This window comes from Ptychodera flava, chromosome 14 (assembly GCF_041260155.1).
Source record: "Ptychodera flava strain L36383 chromosome 14, AS_Pfla_20210202, whole genome shotgun sequence".
NCBI lineage: Eukaryota > Metazoa > Hemichordata > Enteropneusta > Ptychoderidae > Ptychodera > Ptychodera flava.
This window is the reverse complement of record NC_091941.1, coordinates 18,484,959-18,510,488: the sequence shown is the minus strand read 5'-3', so window position 1 is coordinate 18,510,488 and position 25,530 is coordinate 18,484,959. Positions and strand designations below refer to the sequence as shown.

Here is a 25,530-nt window from a genome sequence, read left to right as displayed (position 1 = left end):
CAATATTTTACTTGCCTCCAGCTTTAAAAGATAACCTGCAATATTCTAGCACAGATCCAACATGGATCAACTATCAAATCAGAGATGATCATTATTCATATTACAGAACCCATTCAAGGCCTTGAACTTCTTCCATCTGTACAACCATATTGTAAAACAAAAGTACAATAAAAGTACAATGGATTTAAACTGAGTTATGAAGGTAAGTGGGCCCATCCTTTGATGACAAATACTTTCTACAGGTAAAACTCACTTTAACTACAGGAATACTACAGGATATATATATATTATATATATATATATATATATATATATATAATATATATATATATATATATATATATATAATATATATATATATATATATATATATATATGTACAATGGAATTACAAAAGTATAGGCACATAATATTTAAGTTTTGATTTTTATCAGAATCAGGATAATCTGACTACTCAAATATGTCCATTCTAAAATATTTTGAATAATGTTGACATGTAAGAGAATAATTATAAGTGTGTCTGAAGGGCACATGAATTTCTAAATGCATTTACAAGTTTTCATTGATTTTTGACGTGAACAAAGTCACTGTACCTAGGATCTGTTCTGTGCTGATCACAGAGCAACATAACAGTATACCCACACAGACTGGTTTTAGTTCCTGACACTCATCAAGGATAAGTAAACATCCAAAACATCATTTCATGGTGTGCGATGTAAATGAACTGTAAACGTACAGCGACACGTATCCTGTCTGCATTATATAACTTGACTTTCTGAATGTCTGTCAAAATTCTTTTGATTGTTTTGAGCTTTGGATTTTGCATATGTACACGTTATTTTTTGACGATGGCAACCAAAGTCTACCCACAAATGCTTTATCTAACAAAAGTTTGCAATTTCATGAAGGATTGTCTTTGGTGGTTGACTGACATTGATAAATGAATAACTCACCTTCAACACTCCCTGAAACAAGTTGTAATTAAAGATATTCAGGAGGAATACGTTCACCTTTCCATGCTTTGTAGCTGTGTGTGTGTGTTTGGCTTACTTCATTTGAATATATTTGGTCGTGTTGATTTCAGTTCAGTGCTGACATTGATATCGTTAATTTCTCCTGATCAAAAAAAAGTGAGAACACTTTGGTGGAGGGACCAGCCTGTGAATATTCAGTAACAAATTATTAAAACTACATCCATGTACATACTAATTAAGAAACACATAAATGTCAATTTCATGACACTAGTAATGTTCATGTAAATATTTTCCTTGTTGATTTAACAGAAAAGAACGTAATTTCAAGTGCTTCTTTACTTAACGACTATAGTCTGTATCATTCACTTGTTACATTTCAAAATACAAAAAATTAGTAAGAATTTAAAAACAATCGTGAAATATTTTGATTACCGCATTCCCCTGGATATTGCCTCAATTAGTTATTAATTAATTAAATTATTAATTAATTAATTTGCATCTGAAGAGCTTTAAATATTTCTTTTAACTTTCATCTTTCATTTCGAGACAACTTGTCAGACACATCATAAGCAGTGACTGAAATACCTCAACATTGTTTTGGCAAGCCTCTGAGCACTCTATTGCAACAATCTCTGGCTAGAAATCTAACCCAAATATTCTATCTTAGTTTCTTACTTTTAACACGCAGTCAAAGACTTGGAGAAACATATTTCATAAAATCATACTTTAATCATATGATTAAACCCTGTCATTGGCTATGCTATATCATTGGTGACAGTTATAATGGCTGTATTAGAGAGTCTTGGTTATATTAGGGATTTTACATGAAATTGATAGACAGCTACAATAATAATAAATTATATATCAAAAGAAAGCTCTCTTCAAGACCAATTGATTGCATTTTGTTTGATGAAAATCGGTTCAGTACATGCAGAGATATGTCCTGTTGAATTTGATAAAAAACTTCTTCCCATTTAGAAATTATGCCATGGTAGACACCTGTAGTTATCATAACCACCAGGTGACCCCATTTTGAACATTGTTTGAGAAAACTAGAATTGCAATTTCTTGTGCTTTTTGCAATAACTCAAGCATTTCTTATTGAAAATTGATGAAATTTTTGATGGATATTGCTGACGAAATGTTCAATGTTTTTATTTTTTATAAATGAAAAAGGTTATTTAGAATGCTGTTTACAAGGTAAACAAATAAACAATACCTGTAAAAATCAAATGATACCTGTGACATTGATCGCTGTATGCATTATGTATTGTGAACATCAACAGAAATATGATAATCATATTCCATCATATTTACTTTGCATATATGAAAACAGTTATTTAGATTTATATTTACAAGGTAAACAAATAAACAACAATACCTGTAAACAATAAAATGATACCTGTGACATTTTAGAACTTGATTTGAATTTAACAAAAAATTCTTTTAGATTTTTTTAATTTGAACTTCGAATTTTTTTTAAATTTTTTTGTGTGATTACAACTGTTATTAGATGATTATGAAATATGTCTGATTAATGTAGATTTTAAGTTAAAACAATTACAAGAACTTTTCCAAAAAGTAAAAAAAAACTTCGTTCTCAACCCTTTGTCAATGCCGTAAAACAGCAACACGCATTTATAGAATGAACAACTGCATTTAACTGGATGTAAAGTTAAGCTGCCCCCGAAATAACATAGACCCTCGAACATGTCGAAGTCAGCGGTCCGAAATACAAACCAGTTTAAATACAACTTTTCCAAAGTCAGGGACACCATCAATGAGGAAAGAACAAATTAATGATCTATGGCCTTGTTCTTCAGAGAAAACCAAAATAGTCCCCTTCTCGGGAACTAAAGATCGAAACTAAAATTTCAGTATAGTATCGGCACAGTGTGGTGCACGTGCGTATGCCTACAGTTGTACACTGCAGTGCAGTGCTGGCTTGACAACTTCTCAGTGTCTATCGAAAAATATCACCCGGAAGTCAAACTACTTCGAACAAGATAACGTTTGAAAGGGTAAAGTATATTTCTCTAGATCCTTGCGTTAGATAAGAAATCAGACAAATCAAGCTGCAAAATCATGAACGTCGGAACTCAGCTTAGACCTCCTGACACAGAACATGCGGCGAAGCGCCGATTACTTGTATGTGATTCCTGGGAGTGCCCGGATGTAAAGTTCGGGTGAAACCATACTCGCTAAAAAGGGCCTTAAGCATCATTTTTCGCATCGTCAGACTCGTAATTATTGCAGAATTACAATTAATATTTATCATAAAATTAATTTTGGGGCCGAACGTTTAAGGAAATCAAGATTTTCTTTCAAAAAAACACAAACGAAACACAAGGTTTGATCACAGATTGAGTTTTTCTCGGCCGATTTTAACGTTCGCCCCCTCAAAATGAAGCCCATGATCTCTACTTTCGTACCAACCCTAAAAAATAGTGATGCGATCAGAATAAGTCATGCGGAGAGCCTATCAAAGAGGTATATGTTCAATAGGCAATCTCTCAAGTCCTGGTTGTTCAGAAGTGAATGTGATGGGCCTATTTGAGTCTTCTGTCCGTAGAAGACGTAGTCATGGACATAGGCGTTACCATCGGCCTAAATTGGATACATCAGCTACATCCAATTGCCATGACAAATTTCATGAACTGCTTCTTTTATTGCAGAAGCCTTTAGGTCTCCATCAGATTCGTACTTCATTATTTGCTCTTTCCATCAAGGACTTGAGAAGGTTGCATGTCTATGCATTGGGATTGTCTTTGACAGATCCGAACAAACAACCGTACAGACTGGTTAGTATTATTGCTGACATTGCACTATACAGACTATACAAGCCTGTTCGTGCTGAACCTATGACTGATGATCATCGTCATTTCATACATCTTCCATTTACTAACAAAGGAATTGATGCCATTAATATCAGCAATATACTTCACAACAAAAAGGTTACATCAACTATACCTGTATACTTTAAGAACCAGTCTGTACCTATTCTGTCATATCAATACACCAAGACAATCTCCAATAAAATATTTAATTACAATAAGGCATTGCGGCACTTAAAAATTGATGAATTCCTTCAAACACCAGCATCCTGTGACTGCTCTACATCTCCCTTCAAATATACTCCAGTTGGCCATGTCATCACTGGTGATCTGAACTTGGTTGAACATCACCACCTTCGTAAGATATTATCTTGTGGACCCAAGTTCAGAGAACCTCGCAGGATCAACTGGAACCATAATTTTAAGATCATTATGGACTCAGTTGAAGATTATGCCAGGAAATGGGCTAAAAGGGAGGATGTAGAGTTGGACACACTGTCAGAATGGGTCAAATCTGTGAGGAAAATAGTGCGTGGCCGTATTGGTCGACTAAGATCACATGTTTGCAGAAGACCCTATTCTGTATTTAAAGATCCTGATGCTGTTAAGTGTTTGAATGATATCCATGACAAATATGTTGTCGTCCCTGCTGATAAAGCTGCCAATAACATTGTATTTGTCTGTAAGAAGTATTATTTTGAATGTCTTATAGACGAACTTGGTGTAACTAAGACCTCAACCAACTCCACTTACAGACAATCAATGTTCAACAAATCTGAAATTTTGGCAAACCATAAGTCATTCATGGATAATTTTAATATTACAACAAAGGATGACCATAATAAGTTGCCTAGCTTATACTGGATACCAAAGCTCCACAAAACACCTTACAAAGCTAGGTTTATCGCAGGATCTTCAAAATGTTCAACAACAGAGTTATCGAAGATACTGACTTCTGTTCTTTGTACTGTTAAACGGGGACTTCAATCATACTGTGATGTTGTCTTTTCTCGGAGTGGTATAAATCAAATGTGGATATTAAAAAATTCGAAGGAACTCTTGGAAAATTTGAAATCAAGATCTGTTTCAAAAATAACATCTATTAAAACTTTCGATTTTTCCACATTGTATACCACAATACCACATGATAAATTGAAAGAACGCTTGAAAAACATCATCAACCAAGCATTTTTCTACAAAAACGGTTCACGCCGTTACAATATGTGGTATTAGGGTATAATTCTACATTTTTGTTAAAATACAACTAATGCTAAAGTGTTTTATACCGAGAAAGACATTATCAGTATGCTTGATTTCCTCATTGACAACATATTTGTTGAATTTGGAGGACACATTTTCCAACAGTGTATAGGAATTCCCATGGGCACTAACTGTGCTCCCTTACTTGCCGACTTATTTCTGTTCTCATACGAGGCAGAATTTATCCAGAACCTTATCAAGCAGAAAAAGGTCTCTGTAGCTCGTACTTTCAACCTAACATTTAGATACATAGACGATGTTATTTCATTGAATAACTCTGAATTCAGTAAATATCTCGCTATGATTTATCCTCCAGAATTGGAGATTAAAGAAACTACAGAAACGGCCTCTTCTGCTTCATATCTGACATTTTACTTGAATTTGACTCCAATGGTCACCTTTCTACTAGGCTATATGACAAGAGAGATGATTTCAACTTTAGTATAATTAATTTTCCACACCTCATCAGTAATATTCCACTCTCACCTGCTTATGGGGTATACATTTCCCAGCTTATACGATATGCAAGAGCATGCAGTTCATATGGTGATTTTGTAGAGAGACATGGCCATCTCTCTTTCAAACTGTTAATCAAGGTTACACCAGAGCAAGACTTGTCTCTACATTCAAACGCTTTTTGGCAGGTATCGCAAGCTGGTAGATAAATACAATATCTCTCTTCGACAAATGATCACTGATGGCATCGGTGACATTGGGCCTTAGTTAGTGACCACTACCTATCTGACTTACAGATTGATATATGGCGGGTGCCACAGTGGGGCAGGATGCGCTTACTATTTTCGAAACACCTGACATCACTTCTTGGTCTTTTGGCCAGAGGTCCATATATCTTTCTTTCATGAATTTGACTTTGTTTGTACCGTCTATTTACTGTCTGTTCTGTGCTGTTTTGTGTCTATGTTTACAACTATTGTCTTACAAATTTTGACCTAGTGTTATTGGATTATGGATTGGTATGATTGCGATTATTTCGATCTCCTTCGCGGGACATTTGAGGTCACGGCACAACGCTCATAATGGATCCGACGCCAAAATCGCCGGTACGCGTGAGTTTGTAGTCGTGCTGTTTTGCCATTTATCGTAGTACAAAAGTGAAAATTTCCCAAAATGAAGTTAAAATAATAATCTTCAACACAACAGTTTCATTTTTTCTGATTATTTGGTCTATTTAAGAATTAACACGAAAGTTCGGACTAGACCTGCATCGAACGCGTACGTTCAACACAAACGTCACGTGACCTAAAATCCCTAGTTATATGCTTCACTGTCATGGCCTCTGTCACGGCTGAAATGTACACTACATGCTGGGTGCTGACATTGCTGCGTTAGTTTCTTCCTCACACTGTAGTTTTCTCTTTAACCCTTTGAGTGCTGTAATTTTTCCCACCAAAAATTTAGTGCAACGTTTTACCAATTTTTATATATTTTTCTGGAATAATTTGGATAATTTTGGACCAAATGTACCTTACATTTTATCTGCTACAGTTTTTATCAAAATCCAGGTAGACATCTAAAAAAAAATTGACTGAGGTATATTTTATAAGGCAACAAAAATTGACTCTGGCACTCAAAGGGTAAAGAGTTATTTCAGCAGTGAAGTATGGGTCATTTTTATCACACTGTCACGGCTATGCTATAATTACACTGTTCTATCACCATCAGACTTTATGTAAGCGTGTCATTGAAATGCTCTGGTATGTGCCATTGTCATGCTCTGAGTGTCATTCCTACATAAACATGTCAAGGCTATGCATTACAGTGTCATATTTCTGTTCCACCCTTGTGAAAGGAATTATTTACTAAGGCTGATGTGAATGGATAAAAATGGTTTGGAATTACTGTTACACTTATGGGCTTATGATCTCCTACCAAACCCGCTTGAAAAGTCTGACAGCAAATGATGGCACCCAGGATGTCAAAGTTCACTCCATCTTCCTCCAATCACATTCTACAACCCTGGACCCTGGTCAGTGTTTAAACTTCATTAAAAACTTTTAACCCATTCTGAAACTGACTGTTCACTGATGAGCAACTTGAAAACAAACCAAAGATGAAGAATCTATACAGCACGTATTCAGATTATGATGCCTTCCATGCTGAGGGAAACTAGCAATTTCTACACATCATGATTTTATATCTTAAAACACTGTTATTCTTATGACACCAAGGAATAATATATTATGTACATGTACTCATACCGTAAAAAGCTTTCGTTTGCTCCATTGCTGGAAGATTATTGACACATTAAAACAAGGCACATTTGTATAAAAGCAATGGCAACCCTCCTGTTCCTCATCCCTGTGCAGTGTTTTTGCTAAGGTTAGGGAACACTGGTAAATGATTTTGTAACCTAGGTAACATCTATCTCTGCTGTCACATGATCTGGTGGCATTTAAATACCAAGGGAAACCCCTGTAACATTCACATGCTTACTGCCCTTAGCAAAAACACTGCGGTGTAAATAGGCCCAACCCTGGATATTGGAAAAAATAGGTTTCAACCAAGTTCTTGGGGGATACAAGTGTTATTGGACCCTTGCATGACTATTGCCTACTCAGTGATGTATAATATTGTAAATTTTTAGACTCCCTAGCTCACTGTTTTTGTGACAGTACAAAAAGCTATACATAAAAGCTAATCTATGCCTCAACTGTTTTTAAAGCATCTGGATTGTCTTCTTTGATTGTTTTGACAGCTTCTTGAGATGGTGGATCTTCAACAGCAATGATACCGAGGAAGAGGGCGATGACGAGAGCTAGCAAGAGAAGACTGGCGATGGGGTGTGTGCATTGCCATAGCAGAGCTGGACGAGACATTCTCATGGTTTTCCGCAGTTCAATGGACGACGTGATGTAGGTTACGATGCCCATGGCGTAACCCGCAAAGCCAAGCAGGAACAGTCCTACAAACAAATGGAAAGTACACATGCAAAGTTTGTGAAGAATTTCTCATTTAACAAGGCCAACTGAGCCTGAAAATTTCGTCAACGTCTACATGGACGTTTACAAGGATCAGCTTTTATTGTTCAAAGGCGACCCGTGTTTTATGTTCAAGAAACACTCTCGCTTGCTGAACATCCAAGTCTTTTGCAACATTAAGGTACAGAATGCACCTTAGGAACAGACATTCACACTCTCTAACTTTCACAATTCTTTTCTATCTACCACTTGTTGGGGCTCATTTTAAAGCTCTTGGAGTAAGAAAGATTTTTTACAGTCATGGTTTTTCGAAAATCCAAACTTTTATTTTTCTCCATGGAGTTAACACAGGGACGGCAGCCATTTTGAATTTCAGATATCGGTAAATCATGGGTAATATTGTCTGTCTAGTACAAAAATTTGCACGGTGACCCGCGAATTTTAATTCTTGATTTTGAAAGGGAATGGTTGAAAGATTTTTTGAGGAAAGTTTGAGCAAAAGATTAAGTCTTTCATTTTCGAGGCGCATACTACCTTAAGACCAGCCATAATCATTTTGTGAACTAAGTTGCTTCCTTCTGGGCAATTTGTTACATGACTGATAATTTGTGCAAAATTCTTTCTGTCTTGAGCATCCAGTTCTTGACATTATTAAAGGTCAATAGAAATACTCTTTGTATTCATCAAGACAGATTTATTCTATGACGTCATTCTACTGCAGTATTGACAGACAATTTTTTAAGATCCGCAGGCAGAGATGTCTCTCACATATATCATTTTTCAGAAAGGACATTGGCAGTATTAAATTTAAAGTGACAAAGTAGCATAGCAGAAATGTCCATAGAGTCCATTTGAATACACACACTCATGTATAGATTTTTGCCTCATGTACCCTGCTAAGCACAATCCACTTCAATTACACTTGGCGTAATTTCTTTTCACGCATGGGATTCTTGTCGTTCAAATCATAGACATTACAGAAACGGTTCTCTACTGTCTATGTTCAAATACAGCCATTTTGAAAAAATCTTTCAGATTTTCTGATTGCAATGCAAATGGTACCAGTTAAATTTCTACACGGAGAGAGGCGAGAAATTTAATACTATTGATATCTATTGCATTGGTTCAAGCCGATTGTTAACAGCCTTTTCCACAGTTTCTAAATTCCCATGTACACAGGGCAAATTAATCAAGCTTTAACTTTGCTTAGTTTAGAATGACACAACACTTAATTCATTATTTATCCTGCTTTTGGTCTACAAATATCCACTTTGGTTTTTCACCACATTTTAGCGGGTCAAAAGGTCAACTGTGAAACCATTATAGATGGCGCTTAAGGTAAAGGGCGACGAATTCGGACGCGCACACGCTTTAGAACGTTTCTGTGCAGATTTAACTCCAGCCTGCCGCAAATGGGTTATTTTGTAGCGCATGTATTTAACAATGCCTGTCACTGTTGAAATTGCGCTTTTACCAATTTTTTGACCCAGTGTCTTAGAAATACATGTGACCTATAACCTTGTCATATTTTGACCCCCCAGGAAGCTGGTTTTTATTCAATATGAGCGAAAAATTAACATTTCTCTCCCATTTATATGGCGCAAATTACCCATTCACCTGGAGATATTGTAAAAAGTAGCGAGGTGACACCCTTTTATTAAAAGTGTAAACTAAATGATATTATGTCAGGAGTTTATTCGTCAAGTTTGGTCAAAATGACACCATTCAAAGCGACAGGAAGAAAGTTCGAATTATGTAGTGATGTAATTTCGATATCGTCATTTTGTAATCGATACTTATGTTAAAATTTCTTCACAAACATCATCAAAACTATATACATTCGGTAGATATGGTTCTTAAGTCTTGGTATTTATTAAAATTAACTCATTTGCTAAGCGTTTTATAATTGCTTTCTTTAGTTTAAGTGAATTATATCATTTTTATTTATTTCTAACGATGCCATTTTAACATCCGTTTCCATGGAAACAAGCACGGTGACCCCCATTTTTTATTTCATTTTTGCACTTGCACAACTTCCAAGAATATTTGTGTAAAGTTTCAAGAAAATTACACCACAACTTAATTTTGAAGTAATTCGTAGTACTTCACCTTAATGACACTCTGGGCACTTTTTTGAAATATCGCTGGTAACTCTTTTTCTTGATATTCAGCTGAAATGACAGAAATCATGCAAGTTTCATTTTCTTCAAAAATTCCTGTTCACTGTTTTGTTGCAGTAAACGTACACTTGCCCTTAACTGATAAGAGAGCAGATTGAGAGATGGCGACCTACCCACTGCAGCTTCTTTGCCTAGAGGGATGTGTTCAGCCTGGGAGTAGATGCTCACAGCGCCCACTGTAGAAATCAGGGCATTTCTCTGCCAGGACAGGTACACTGAAACAGATATACGGGGAAAAAGTCATTACAGATTGGAGTAAATGAAAACCTTTTGGAAGCCATCCATCCTCATGGAGGTCGAATTCTGTGACTAAAATGTGTAAATGTGTAATTTTTCAGGTTGAGTGATGCCTTCCTACCCGTTCACTGCTTAGATATGGTTTAGAGCCGTCCATTTTTAATTACGGTTAGCAGTGTATCAAAAATTTGGATGGAAGAAGTGCATGAGGGTCAGGACCGATGAGAAAGAGGTTTGTGATCTGTCAGTAAATGTTTTGTTAAGAACATGTACCAGTAATTCAGTGATTTCAGTGATATTCTATTAACTTTCCAGCATTCAAAACAAAATGCGCCTCAATTTTTCTGACACTCAAATTTTTACTTTCCTGTTCTCCTGCTTGTACAGGCTCCTTTAGAAGCCTGCAGTGTAAAAATAAAGTATTCATTTTCTTGGTTTTGTTTGACAACCAAATATTTAATTTTTTTTCCTCGTCTAAGAGTTAGCACAGGGTACAGCAGCTATTTTGAATAAAATCAGTAAATCTTCGGGTAATTTTGTTTCTCTGATCCAAAACTTATTCAGTGACACTGATTTTATTCTTGATCATGAGAGAGTATGGTTTAACGTTTCCTTGGGGCACCTTTGTGCAAATGCTAAAAACTTTTCAATCTGATGCATGAACATTAACTTTACGATTTAAGTCATCTTGTATGCAGGAAATATTGTACGAAAATGATTGAAATAACATCCATGATCAATTGAACTATAGATATTTGAATTATAACACTGGAAAGCATGATATCATCGCCTGGAAAAGTCTTATCCTCCAACAACTGAAAATATTTATTTTCAAGATGACAATCTTAGGAAGTAAACAGATGTAGACATTTACCTACAGAAACAAAATAACCATGTTTGATTGCGTGCCTTGTTTTGAGCCATCAATAAAAATATGTCTCCTGCACGTGGATTTTATATCTTTAGGTACTATCAAGTACTTTGATAAGGGTTTGATCACAGAAAGAATTACAGATATGATGAAATTGTCAATGTGCAGAGATTGGGCCTGGAGAACCAAAATTTTGCAGGCATTCGACATTTCTATACACAGGCATTCGACATTACAGTATCACAATACGTACTTTCCCAACCCCAAACCTTTCCCAATTGCAACAAACCCCCCCCCCTCATTTATACTTTGACTGTCTTTGCACTGCCCTACATAACTGTCTCTGTCATAATCTATGTTGGCAGAGATGACTCGGGGCGCTTTCATCAGATAAGTGGAACCATTTAGCGGCAATCTCTGCTTCATCTTCGATTTCTTGTAATTGTATTTGGTTTGTTTAAATAGCAGACAGTAAGATGACTTCACTTTTGCCTGTTCAGGAAGATGCTGATTGTTTGTGGGTATTTGTTTCTGGTTGCTTTTTATTCGGTAAAAACCACCTCAATTCCCTTTGTATGGAGCTTTGAAAGACCAGCCTCTTCCGGCGAGGCATTTTGGAAGCATTGAGTGTAATATATGGACTAATTTTTAAGTCTGCAAAATTACAAGGTTGGAGCAGCTTGTTTGACGTATGCTGATATCGTATGCTTGCGTTTTTGCCGATTGGTCTGTTCCTAAAATGATATGTTCGCTTATGATACCTGTCCGCGTATTTTCATGGGTATCACGCAACGATGACATCACACATCCATTTAAACCAATGAAATGCCCTCGTTTGCTTTTCAGCATTCACAACACATGCAATCTACCATTGTAAACCAGTTACGACATTTGGAAACTGGAGTCACAGTCCTGGCATATCGCATCGATAACAAGTTCATGAATTTACAAACCGTCAACTGAGCACTCGGCTTGTCATATATATTGAAATGGCAGAAATTTAATATTATGATTTTCTGAATAAAACAAAATGCAAAAACAACAATGGCTTTACGTTCAAGTAGTGAATACCAGATTTAGCTGAACAGCTAGGTCATCTTATAACGTTAAATTTACGAAATATCATTAAGTAAAAGAAGACTGGGAAAATTAAACTCTTAAAAATTTGTCATCTGAATATTTTGTGATTTTAAAAAACATGATTATTATACAAAGATGGTTTGAGGTGGAGGGAGTAAGAGCAGGCGCCAATTTTATATGCAAGTATCTCTGTTGGCAAAAAGTAACCACTGCGTCTTCAGTTTTTTTGAAAACTACCATAACACCAAAACTGTATGCAAGTCACATACACCCATCGCATGCTATCATCAGTCATTTGATTACAATCTCTGTCACTAGAGGGAGCTACTTGCACGGAAAACTGACAGCGTGTGTGTTTTTTTACCCCGTGTCATTGCGACATCAATCAGTTGTAATCTTATTAGGGATCGTAAGATACTTGTCACCCTAAATAAATACCACTGCCTAAGATAAACACTTTTTCGGGAAAAAGACGGTGATGGGTATGATACGGCTGACAGGGACGGCGGAAACCCAGCATGGAGGAGTCGGCTCATTCATTACCGGTGACTTTTTTTTGACATTGCTGTATCTTTTATTTGAGTTTGGGCTTTGTTGAGGGAAACTTGCCAGGGGCCATGCACGCATAAATCCAGGTACACTTGCAAGACATAGACAGAGGCCTTGATTCAGGATTGTAAAATTGGTTACTGCTATATCTAAAATTTGTGCGTACGATTTCTGGGCAGAAATCATGACACCACTTTTTCTCAGTTTATATACTCTTTTAAAGGAACTAAACCTTGTTGAGACTGTTTCTCCATGGGTATGTCCATTTAGTATTGATTTTTTTTATAAATTTTATTGGGAAAGACGGAGTTCTACAATAGGGAGTACCTGTGTTCATGTTTAGATGCAAATCTGCGGCCTGCACCGTTCTTTGTAGGAATGATTGCATACTACAGATAACGATGGTTATAGGTTTTGGTATCAAAGTAATGACTGCTTGAAATATAAGACAAATATGACCCTAACATTGTTGTAAAATGTAATGACAAAATCATTCAAATGAAGAAAAAAGAGTAAAGTTTCACTATCTGAAACCTGAATTCTAATCACAACAAATAGCATTACATTATCTCATTGATCTCGTCTTCACAATCTACAGCTGAAATTTGTTTTGACAAATTTGATTATTCCCCACTACTTTCAATACATGTAAAATATGCAATGTTTAACCACGGACCATTTGGCTTGTGATTTCTATTCAATAGCGTAACAATAAGTGACGAAGACTGTGATTAGTACACTCAGCTAGGTTATGCCATGCTGTGCAAATACCGTGCATCATTTAATATGAAAGGGACAGTAGCTGTAACTTTTGAAGGTTTTTTGACTGTTTTTGTTTGTAGGTCAATCACATTTTTTATTCTATATCCCCAAACAGGTTGAAGCACCCACTATTTAGCTTGTCAACACAGCATCTACACATATAAAGTGCACTGTTGTTGTTTATAATTGAATTCTAGTCCAGACCAGAATTCACTCGTCAACCGTAGCAATGCAGTCTACACATGTACAGACTGAGTCGACATGCTGAATACTGTGTATCTCGACATACTTTTGGGAGTAGAACAAGAAGCTGTGGTTGACATTAAAGACAAACCTAGTGACAAAAGAAAATCATCAAAAGTTCAAAAGCTACTGCCTCTTTAATATACCAAAAACTAGTGCTCATTCAAAAATTAAAATGTTGCTTATTCATAAGCGATCGGAGCCTAATGTCACGAAAAAGTAGGATTAAAATATGGTTGGCCAAACTGATGACGAAACTGACTGACCCGTTTGCTAATTTTAGCTATACATATATTTCCATCCAAAATGTTTCATTTTTTCATCCATGGAGGGTGATGTTGTATATATCCTCCGTTAATTCATCCCTGTCTCCCTATCATCAATGATCTGCCAGCCATTTGAAAACTTTTGAACAAAATATCATATATCGAAAAATTACATTCACAGGCAAATATTTCACCATGATGTGAAGAAATAAACATAATAGATGAGCATCTCATCTCATGTATCAGAATGTGATAAAATCGCTAGCTTACTCTGGTGAAGCAAGCGGGTGCAAATAGAGAATCTGGTCAGGAAATACATGTAAAGAAGTTCCTTATTGGTTGGTTTATGTGAAGTGCAAAGATATGTATGTCTACGCTTAGCCAATCATAATCAATGATGATTGAGAGCAGGAATTAACAGAAATGCCTTATTCTGTGTTGGACTGTACTTGTGTGCTTTGTTCACACATTGATGGCATTTCAATATTTCTAGAGTATTTGTAGATGCCTAGATTTGTCAATGGTGTACAGTGAATGATATAAAATTTAGGATAAGTGGTATGCGAACTTTACAAATCTATTACTGTACTTTAAAGACTGCCATCGGTACTCACAATTTTCATGTCCACTTCTGAGGTTCTGAAATTAAAAGCAATATTTTGGGATTATTACTTCACATTATGATGTGGAAATCAATGTTAATTATATATATGTCATCTTTTAATTTGCATATGTCATCCCTTTCCCTGTCAGGCTAACACTTCCCCATCTACCAAGTCAGTTAAAAGCAGTTACTAATCCTGTACTGTGAAATTTTCACCTGCTTGGCATGGTATGTCATAGCAGGTTCAGTAAATTAAAATCATGTTTACAGTATCTGTTTTCAGGGCCTTCAAATGCTCTTAAAATCTTCGTGAAAATACAACGTGTGGGGCATGTAACTTATGCCTCTCTGGTTTTAACCAACTTGACCTGGTGGTAACCTATGAACTTGGCAGGATGAGGGTTGACAAAGTCACCTGCCATTTTTTATTGCAGCATGCTGCCAATGAAAATGGTTCCCCAATTTTTGAGAGATAATAAAGTTGAATACAGCATATCAAAGTTCAATGTATTTGTTTTCACCACAGCCTAGCATGATTAAAGTTCAATATGAATTGAATGAAATTCCAAAACTGAGCCAAAAACGGAAACAGAATCACAGAAGCAAACCTATGTGAAGTTAAGAAAATGGATAAAAGTGACAACCTGCAAAAACTGCTGATTACACACAGGAGGAACTTATTTTTATTGGTGGAACAGAATTTCTAAGTCTTTCCATTTCTGTGACCTTTCAAAATGTCTGTCTGTGCACTGACTGCTAAAGTTATGATCAAAACCTGAAAGCACAAACACTTGTTACTCACTGATTTCCAACAATGCTATGATGACATCAGAATATGCAAAACTGTCTGATCAGCAACAGCTAGGTTGTGAAGAGTTATTATAATTCTTGCAAATAATGTTACGGAAAGAATTTGAATAAACATTACACCAGCTATCCTCAAACTTTAGACGCCTGGTTGGGGTGGTGTGCATGTTTAATTTGAATTAAGAGCAATGGCTAATGACAGATCATAAGCTAATTCCCGAATGGAGGTGAACTTTGATATTTATGCTGGTATTTGGTTAGGTACATGATACGATATGGTTCTGACAGTGTACACATTTCTTTTCATATAAATAGAAATATTCATGTTTTTGTTTCTTTTATGCTGTAATACTTAACATTTTAAAAAAATTTTTAATGTGTTGTCTTGTAATACTTTAAACATTCTTTATTTCCATTTCAATGCTATACCACTTAATAATTACTAGTAATCAAAATTTAATCCATTGATAACATTTAATACAAAGAATGTTATAATGAATGCATGACATTTAGTTTTACTGTGCTTGCTCAGAATGTTGCTGAACACATCTATCAATACTAAGGTATATGCTACAATGAAAATGAAGTTACACATTTTTCAGGAAATGTAAAGGTCATAAAAAACCTCATCAGATTTTGTTCTTAACTTCCTTACAGTAATTTGGTGGTAGTTTAAAGTGTCAAATTTTACCATTTGTGTATGGTGCATGTATGTCAACGTATTCCTCCACATGCTTTGTTTGCTTTTTCTTTCTTTCTTTCTTACTTGCTTCTTTCTTTACTGTTTATTGATTGGGGGAGGGGCGTTACTTTTAATGATATTTTACCCCTGATATATATTTTACTGGTCATTAACAATGATATTAAATAACTACAGGACGATGAACAAGCCGCATCCAGGTAGAACACATGGTAAATTGTTCAGTATAGTTCTGAATTTGAATGGTGATGACAAACAGACCTTCCATTTGTAGCCTTGATATTTTTAAGCTACCACAGAACGTTAAGCATGAGAGAATATCACATTATTTTTGTGAAAATGGTAAATTCATTTTTGTAAGTTTTCATTTTCTAAAGACTAAAGACAATAATCTAAAAACATGTCTGTCAGTACTTTTGAAAACTACAGCTTTTTTCCCTTCAAATTTCAAATTATCCTTTTGTTATCTTTAGATTACTCTTCTGCAACAAACATTCATGATCGCAAAAGTTATTTGGATGTTGTTACCGATGGTTCAACATTTTAAAGGTATTTGGTGATAAAATATGATTCCTACGACAAAAATTCTTACATGATCACATAAAGAAAATACTATTGCAGCGCTATCTTGTTGAACTTGAAATCAGTTTGAAGGGGAAAAATGGGCCCGGCACAGGCAGTATACATATGTTAATTTACATCGGTATAAAACATTACAAAAGCCGCCACGCCCTGAAAGCCGTAAAGTTAAACGCAACAATTTCCATTGAGTTTCCAAGGGCAAAAACACGTTAAAGTCTTCTCTTAGAATTCGAATGCCTGCAATCGTATAACTCTCCTCCGACAATATCTTCATGTAAATAATCTTCATGAAGAGTCCCCATATAGTGCACTGGATAAAAGTGCCATTCTAAAGACAGTGGAGTGTTTGATTTGCACTCAATAAGTGGTAGGAATGATACAGAATAAAATGGCACTTTTTCACCTCTTGTAGTTAATCTAGGATATTCGAGTTACATTATTTCTTAAATTACCAGCACTACACTAGATCCCAACAGTCCTACAAATACAATATCAAGCCCGTTCTACAATATAGTATTATGAATTATGATATTTTGGGGTGTGACACTAACCCAACGAGTTCTCAGCTCTCCATCCTGCGCCGCTGCATCCTGAGTTGGAAGGGCTTTGTCACTGTCACGTTTGCTGCCTCCAAGAGATTTTGAGCTGCTGGAATAGGAGTGCCTCGCGAAAACCTTGGGATCCCAGGGGACAGGCGATGTCTCCGGAGCAGTTTTGGATATCAACGTACGTGTACACGTTGACCATGTCCACGTCGATCGACTTGGTGGGGTACCTTGCAACTTTGCCCATTCAAACGGTTGTGTCAATTTCCCGACCTTGATCGAAGAAGTACGTATTTGGCGACTACTGTGAATATGTCTGGGATACTGAAGTGTCTGCAGAGATACAAGCGAACGTTCAAAGGCTTTCCATGAAGAGCGTCGCCCGGACGTCAACAGAGTTCTGCAGATGCAAGTGGAGGCAGCCATGTCTGTGTTTTGGTTACGTTGATTGGATGCATTTGCGCATGCGCACATACTTTTGGTCTAAAGAAGTAGGTCGACCATACGTCATCAGCTCCCTTCCTCTAGCTCTTCTCAATGCGTCCCATGAGATTTCTACCATGCCCATTTTGTGATTGCGCCTGGGGTTGAATCGATGTATATTTGACAATTTCGCGATATATTTTACGCTTGCAGGTAATAGCTCTTCGTACTGCGTTGAGAGTGGTCCCGTTTGAGCTCAATTCAAGTTGAACCGCGTAGGGCCTCCGATGAGACAAAAGTCGTACCAGTTCAAGCGGCAGTCCTCAATCCTTTGTTTCTTGTTTATAAAATGTGATTTAAATCCTTCGTTCTCCTTTAAAATTTGTGTTTAGTTAATCAACTTGCTCTGAGATAAAGCTGAATAAAGAAACCTATACTATAGTAGTTCTATAGTTGAGAGAAATAAGCGTAGACCAGGTATTAATTATTACTTCGCACATCGTTATTCTAAATGAATAATCAAATGAAAACTCGTTGTTCTTTGTATATCTTTTTTAATTCAAAAACGGTAACGTTGCCTATTCTTTCGTATCATTTTAGACAGGTTTCCCCTAGGCTCTTCTACAAAAATATGCAGAGATATCACTTAAAGTTCGGTTTATAGTAATAAACAGCTTGCATCCGGGTTTTTCATCTCAATTCAGGAACAGACCCAGAGCCTGGGTGATGTAACTTTACAAATGGAATTCTGTTGCTTGCATTGGTCTCTGTGGAACTCTGGGATTGACCTGCAGCAAAATGACACTTTTAACCTCTGACATTACAACGTTCATCGTCAGTAGGCGTTAATACAATGCACGACCTATGACGGGGACTTCGCGCCGTGCGCACCATTCTCAGCGTTTCACCTGTAACACACAGACCTTTCATCACAAGGCTAGTCGGTGTAAGGTCCGATGCAAAACAAAACTGCCTCAAAATGCCCCGAGGATTCGTCACCGTGCGCCCGACGAACTTCTAGGGGTCATTCAAATTCCTTTCATTGTTTCAGCAAAATTGAAAGAATCCCGTGCCAACTGCAAAGGAAATTTCTTCTGATTTTCTCATCTACGTTCACTGACATCCCTGACCGAAGGAAAATCAACCCGAAGTGGGAAAAGGCTTGAAAAAACTTACGGACAAGTCAGGATACAAGCAGATGTCCTGGCCGCCCCTCCACGCCCTCTTGAACCAATCTGTGAACAGCGCCAGAAGGATCCGTATAACACTTAGGATGACTGATTTGGAATAGAAATACCCGTTTTGCCCAAATAACATCATTCTGAACATTATGGACGAAGAGCTAAACACTCTAGATTTTACAGCCACTATGAACAGTAACATCCGTGTGCATCATGTTGAACCAGTGCACATCTTTCAGGGGTTTTGCTGAAAAATAGTCATCGTTTTGCTATCTTTTTTCATTTTAGGCAGCCTGAAGTAGTGCGGTATTCAGAACATAAAGTCGTAATATATACTTGTTAAAAGTTAGGTGTCGTCGATGAACCCTCTTATACAATGATTATGGACTGAACGAATTTTTCGCTTGTTAGGAAAGTTTGCCTTACCATGCATTCCGCAATATCAAAAGCCAAATGGAGCATTCGTCAACCGAGTACAATCCTGTTTTCACCGAAGAATGTGTATTGTTACAGCCTAGAGACTATCGTGATTCAATATTACGAGATTCATCCATTAAGGTAACTTGCATTTGTCCATTGTGGACGCACGCTCAAGGGTTTTGCTGGCCAGCTGAATTGAATCTTTCATGATCGTCTACATGTTCAAAGCATTATTGACAGTCTAGAACAACACCGCCCCACCCCAAATAACGAAAACAGTATGACATTTGGCAAGTTGCTCAGACATCTGTTGCAATGCAAACCCTCGACATAAACAGACAGTCCATCTATGCGCTTGATCCCGTATTCCCACGATAAAGATGCAGAAAATCATGTACAAGCTCGTGTCTAAATGCACTGCTCTGTAAGCTTTGATAAAATTTTCATAAATTTTGTCCCTAAAAACGGGCATATTGTCTCCTTTATTTCTGAAATATGCTAAATGTAAAGATTCGCCTTTCTAATGTTAAGCAATACAAATGAATGGTAGACAAGTCCGAATTGAAATTCAGTTGTCAAAAGTAACGTTGGATATAACATGTATAAATGTTGCGTGACAAGTTGGAAACCAGGCATTCGGAAATCATCTTTGGAGGAGAACAGGAAAGTGAAGTTCATGATCAGAACAAGAATAATGGAAACTACGCCATGACTTATAGCTAACAGCTAGAAGCTTTAAGTTCATGTACAGGGAGATAGTGTGCGGCCTGATCTGAACTCTAGGAAAACCATGTTAGGAAACCATAAAAAGATTGACTGGTCTAGTTTATGCGCAGTGTGGTTCTGCTGATAAATTCAAACAGTACAACTCAAACACACCGGAATTTTGAAAGGTTGATGGATAAAATCATGATGGAAACTGTTCATGAATATAATTTTGTTTTATCAGTTGGATTCCAAACCTATCCGTGAAGTTCAACGGAGAATACGTACCATATAATTCCACAAAACCGAGATGAACTTGGGAAAACCTAAAGAACGCAGGCCAATACATCTCCTCATGGTACAAATCAATGTTTCTCTGGGGAGTCTTTCATGCATGATGAATAAATACAAGAGATAATGTTGCATTGTACTACAGTTTGGCGCAGGCCCAGTAATTTTCAGTCTTGTCGGAACTTGTCATAATAGCACGACGCATACGTACATATGCTAGGAAAGGACAGCGCAAGGTTATATCAGGCCAATATTCATTCTCAAAATTTGTTTTACTTCAGGTCAACGATTTAGAGTCTTCGACTGCTTCGACTTCCAGCTTGTAATGCGACGTTTATATGATGTGTTCGGTTGTATCACTGTTTTTGCGAAAAAAATATACTATGGATTTATATGTTTTTAATTTCCGCACTCCTATCGTTTTCCTGAGTCGCAACTTCAGTTGTCAAGTTTCAGGAGGAAGGTCAAGTAAAATGAAAAATGCCCGGATGAAGCATTGACAGAAGATGAGCAAACAGGGAGTCCATAATTAGACCGACGTGACATTACCCTGTTCCCCCACACATAAAATGGTTCGTTCCCTAATTGACATCGTAGCTCTAAATCCGTCGCAAAGCCTGTGTCGATATCACTCTCAAAGTGATGAACACACGTTTTGAAGAATGATGGCTACATGTCACTTTGCAGTCTTGATATATGTACATTAGCTACCACAGGTAAAATGTGAAGTTGATGTAAAAAATAAAAACATGGTGGGTACTCACTTTACGAAAGTCAAGCCTTCTGACATAACGATCTGGCTGAGCAAAAAGACAGAGTTGTCGTTTACGTGAACTTTTTGCCATTCCATGACACGCTTGCAATAACACTGACCATTTTCTCCTACCTCAGCCTACTTAGCCGTTGGTTATCGCACTCCGAGTTGCCAATGGCCTACTCTTCAGGACTACGCGAAGATAGGAAGATCATACTCTGGAAGTTAGTCCCGTAAGATACGTCTGCTATTATACATGATACATTCATGAAGTACATAGATATGTAATGTCTGTACGCTTCTTTGGCTGTGTATACATATGTATATATATATTCATACAGTCATATATATATATATATATATATATATATATATATATATATATATATATATATATATATATATATATATATACACATACATACACACATACATACATACATACATACATACATACATACATACATACATACATACATACATACATACATACATACATACATACATATATATATATATACATACATACATACATACATACATACATACATACATATTTAGTTATCTATTTATTTGGTTGTGTGCTACCGAGTGACTGTTTATTTTTCCAAAACCAAATTGACAAAATACTTGAAAAACGTCATTTATGATCTGTCAGTGAATTCAAGACTTAAGTGACACGACATTACAAATATCGTTCGTCTTATACTTACAGTAATGCTGATGGTAGGTGAACGCTGCCGACACACTGACTGCGTTCGATATGGCGATGTAAAATTGCTTGAGGTGCCAGGGCAAGTTCATTGCCAGTTGTGGTAAATTGTCATTGAGAAATATTCCTTTTTCTCATTAACATAATCTGTTACTAGTGAAACACGTTCTCTACCCGTCTGATTTCTCATGTGAATGATGAATATCGAAATGATGACCGAAAAACGATATTTCCTGGCAGAGGCTTATCACACGATACTACAATTTATACCGATAAAATATATGACAAATCGCCCGCCGGGCAATGAAATCGAACCAAATTTTAAAGTTTCATTTATTCTTAAGATGAAAAATCATGTCTTCGTTTGAATAGTGAGAAGTAGGCAGATCTTTACCAAAGAGTTATAGGCTTACGTGTGTTCAGCTTGAAGCAATCAGTGCAGTGTACCTACCTGTTGAGCCTGGGGTGTTATCATTACGCATACCGAACGCACGGTTTTAGAAGACCTGAAGATGGCCGGCAGACATCGCCGTATTTGCACTCTTTGTAGCCCTTAGCGAGTTTCATGAAAATCATGTAAGTACCGGGGGACTGGGGCTAATACTGTAAATGCCGATGTTGAGAGTATGCATCTGATTGGCTCCCGCGCTCCGATATTTGAAAAGACTACCATAGCATCGAGTCACAATGCAAGAGAGGATCCACCAATCGGCTTCGACCTTGCAACTTAAATCCGAGGAGTTTTTACACATCGACGGACGGCGTTTTGAGGGTTTGGAGAAACATATCGATGAAGGATGAAGGGATCAGCCATAACACAAAATGTAAAGAATTTGCATCTCACACTTTGACCTGCAATATGATGAACAGGAAATCTATAGCTATCGACAGGTGTTATGATTTACACTGAAAAGGCAAAGTGATGTGGTATGTATATATATATATATATATATATATATATATATATACGTACATACATAGCATACATGTATATACATAGGCGTCGAATGAAATACCTTTCGATACATGTAATAGAGGGCCAGGCAATTGATATCTTTTTATGTGTTGGACGTTGCCATGGTCACGTTTTATCAAAACAACTTGCGTCCAAGCAATTGTATGTTGTCTCATCTAAGCTTCGTTCCAATTTTCTCTCGGGGTAAATTGAGGTAGCTATAGTTGTATTTAAACCGTGTCGAAAGCGGAATGAATTCTTGGCTAGACGGAAAGAAATAGTCGTAAAAAGTCTCACACAGATAAGGCGTTTGTAAATTCTAAAGGTCGACTTACAGCTCATGGAAATACGATTTAATTTGCTCCGGGAGAGGTAGATGACTAAGTCGCGGTGCTAGAATGGCTTAAGAGCGGGCACGTGAATCTAAATGAAGAGCCGTATTTCGACAAAAAACACAGAACAGACACTGTCTGTCGTCTTGTTATCGTTCAATTTGGCGCTGTTCGGAATGGAAATAAAAGTGAGGGCCATCGTCACTTGTCCGATTTCTGGGGTCGGTGCCAGTGGCACATTCTTGTGTCAAAATGGATGCGCGAAAGCCTAACCTGACAGTGCTGATGTTTTAACAAGCGTTGCTTGTCAACGGTTAATTGTCGCCTTGCAGTGATTGTTCCACGATCCTAGCCCCTATTGCATACACTTGACTTGGCTGGTATGTATTAGCTGACAGACAGACTGCACAAAACCTTTTGCTCAGGCTCAAAGTAAAATGTAGGTACGTCTGGATATCAAATCGTGGAGGTCATTCCCAAGTATCGTCATTGTAAATAGTAATACTTGTTTCGGACACACAAAAAAGTGATTGTATTTGCCTTATGACTTATCTCGTCACAGAAGTGAAAATGATTTTCCAACGTTTACACATGACTTTCAATAGTCAATGCTAATTTTTCTATTAGGCCGAATAGAAAAAACGTGCTGTTCCGATAACCCGACCTACCCTATTTTTTACCTACCGACCCTAAACTTTTTAGAGCTACGTAAACACGGAAGTATAAACAAAGAAACGAAAAACCTGTAAAATCACGCGTTCGTTACTTGGCATCTGATTTTTTCTTGAACAAGGATGTATTTTATGATTTTTTTTCCTTTTATATGTACGATACATTTTTCTGGAAATGTTGTGGCCAGTGTTTGACTGCCCTGAACCCCTGAAAAATGCATATTTAACAATAAAAATATTTTGGAAAAAAAATTCCTGCCGACCTACTTACCCTATTTTTGAAAACCATGTTATCGGAACAGCACAATTTATTTTGCTACGGTAGCGTTTGCAATACAACCCATATATGAATGATGGACGTCTTGTTGAACATCACCACGACATACTGTCTTCAAGTTCGCTCCCCCCCCCCCACTAAAGCAAAGTAGCTCCTACAGGGCAAGATAAAAATTTGATGAAAAGTTGTTCCCTTCAAAGACACACACTCTCCTTTCCCTGAATTACCGAACGATGATAGCGCTTATAAATATTTAAAATTCAGGAGACAATTTCTTTGATAATCACTTTGACCATGAGATAAGAATAATTCAAAAATCGTCGAGGTTTGATTTTTCTTTGCAAAGACGATAAGGTATTTCTTCAGTATAAGCGCTACTCATGTAGCACAGCGTGGTAGTACTAGTTGCCCGGGACATTTCAGTACCAGATGCATGTGTTGAGGGTAGTCAACACATTTTGAAGTAATTTTCAATGTATGACGGCCGCAGAATGGAAAATTTTGCATAAAACGCAGTTTCCCGACAATCGTTTCATTTGAGGGGAAGGCAATTAAGTATATGGATAACATTGAAAGAAAATAGCTCGAGGGGCCAGGAATGCTGCGTGGCAAAGAAAGCTTGGACGGAGCCCGATAATTGTTATGGTTTAACAGTGGAGTTTTCCTTGATCTACAGATACATCCGAACCAGGAGACAACAGCTTTTGTTTTTAAAACCATGCCATGCCCAATATTCCTGGACTTGGGATGCACGTTTTATTTGTATGCAGTCTTTGCCTTTGCCCCCCCCCCCCCCATGATCAAGTTGTCAAACAGTGGTACCATACGTACAAACAACTGTTTCAGTGGCCGTATACTTGGTGAAAAATGCTTCGCATCCTTACATTTATAAGAAAAGAGCAAAATGCAGTGAGGGGTAGTCTACAAGTCGGAGATAAACGCCTATATATATATATATATATATATATATATATATATATATATATATATATATATATATATATATATATATATATATATATATATATATATATATATATATATATATATATATATATATATATATATATATATATATATAACAGATTACTTCAAGTACAAAGTTATGAAATCTATTACTTAAGTTTCATGCATCTCGCAATCCTCTATCTGATTATTGCGACTTTGTACTTGAAGTAATCTGTTTATTTATTTATAACGCTCTGCTTTTGCATTGAGCACTGTTATTTCCCACGAGGACATCTGTATACTTATATATATATATATATATATATATATATATATATATATATATATATATATATATATATATATATATATAAAGAGGGACCGTGGTTATATGTTCATGAGGATGTTATTATATGAGATTTTATCTC

At 36.7% G+C, this 25,530-nt stretch overlaps 1 protein-coding gene across 1 annotated transcript; it reads right to left on the bottom strand.

Moving 5' to 3' along the window:
• Positions 1-5,838: 5,838 nt before the first annotated feature.
• Positions 5,839-17,889, bottom strand: LOC139149618 (transmembrane protein 160-like). Its single transcript, XM_070721455.1, has 4 exons — positions 17,440-17,889; positions 14,810-14,834; positions 10,301-10,402; positions 5,839-7,991 (listed from the first exon to the last, which is right to left on the bottom strand). Exons 1-4 carry the CDS (start codon positions 17,857-17,859, stop codon positions 7,729-7,731), a joined length of 810 nt encoding a protein of 269 aa, XP_070577556.1. The 5' UTR covers positions 17,860-17,889; the 3' UTR covers positions 5,839-7,728.
• Between the last annotated feature and the right edge of the window lie 7,641 nt (positions 17,890-25,530).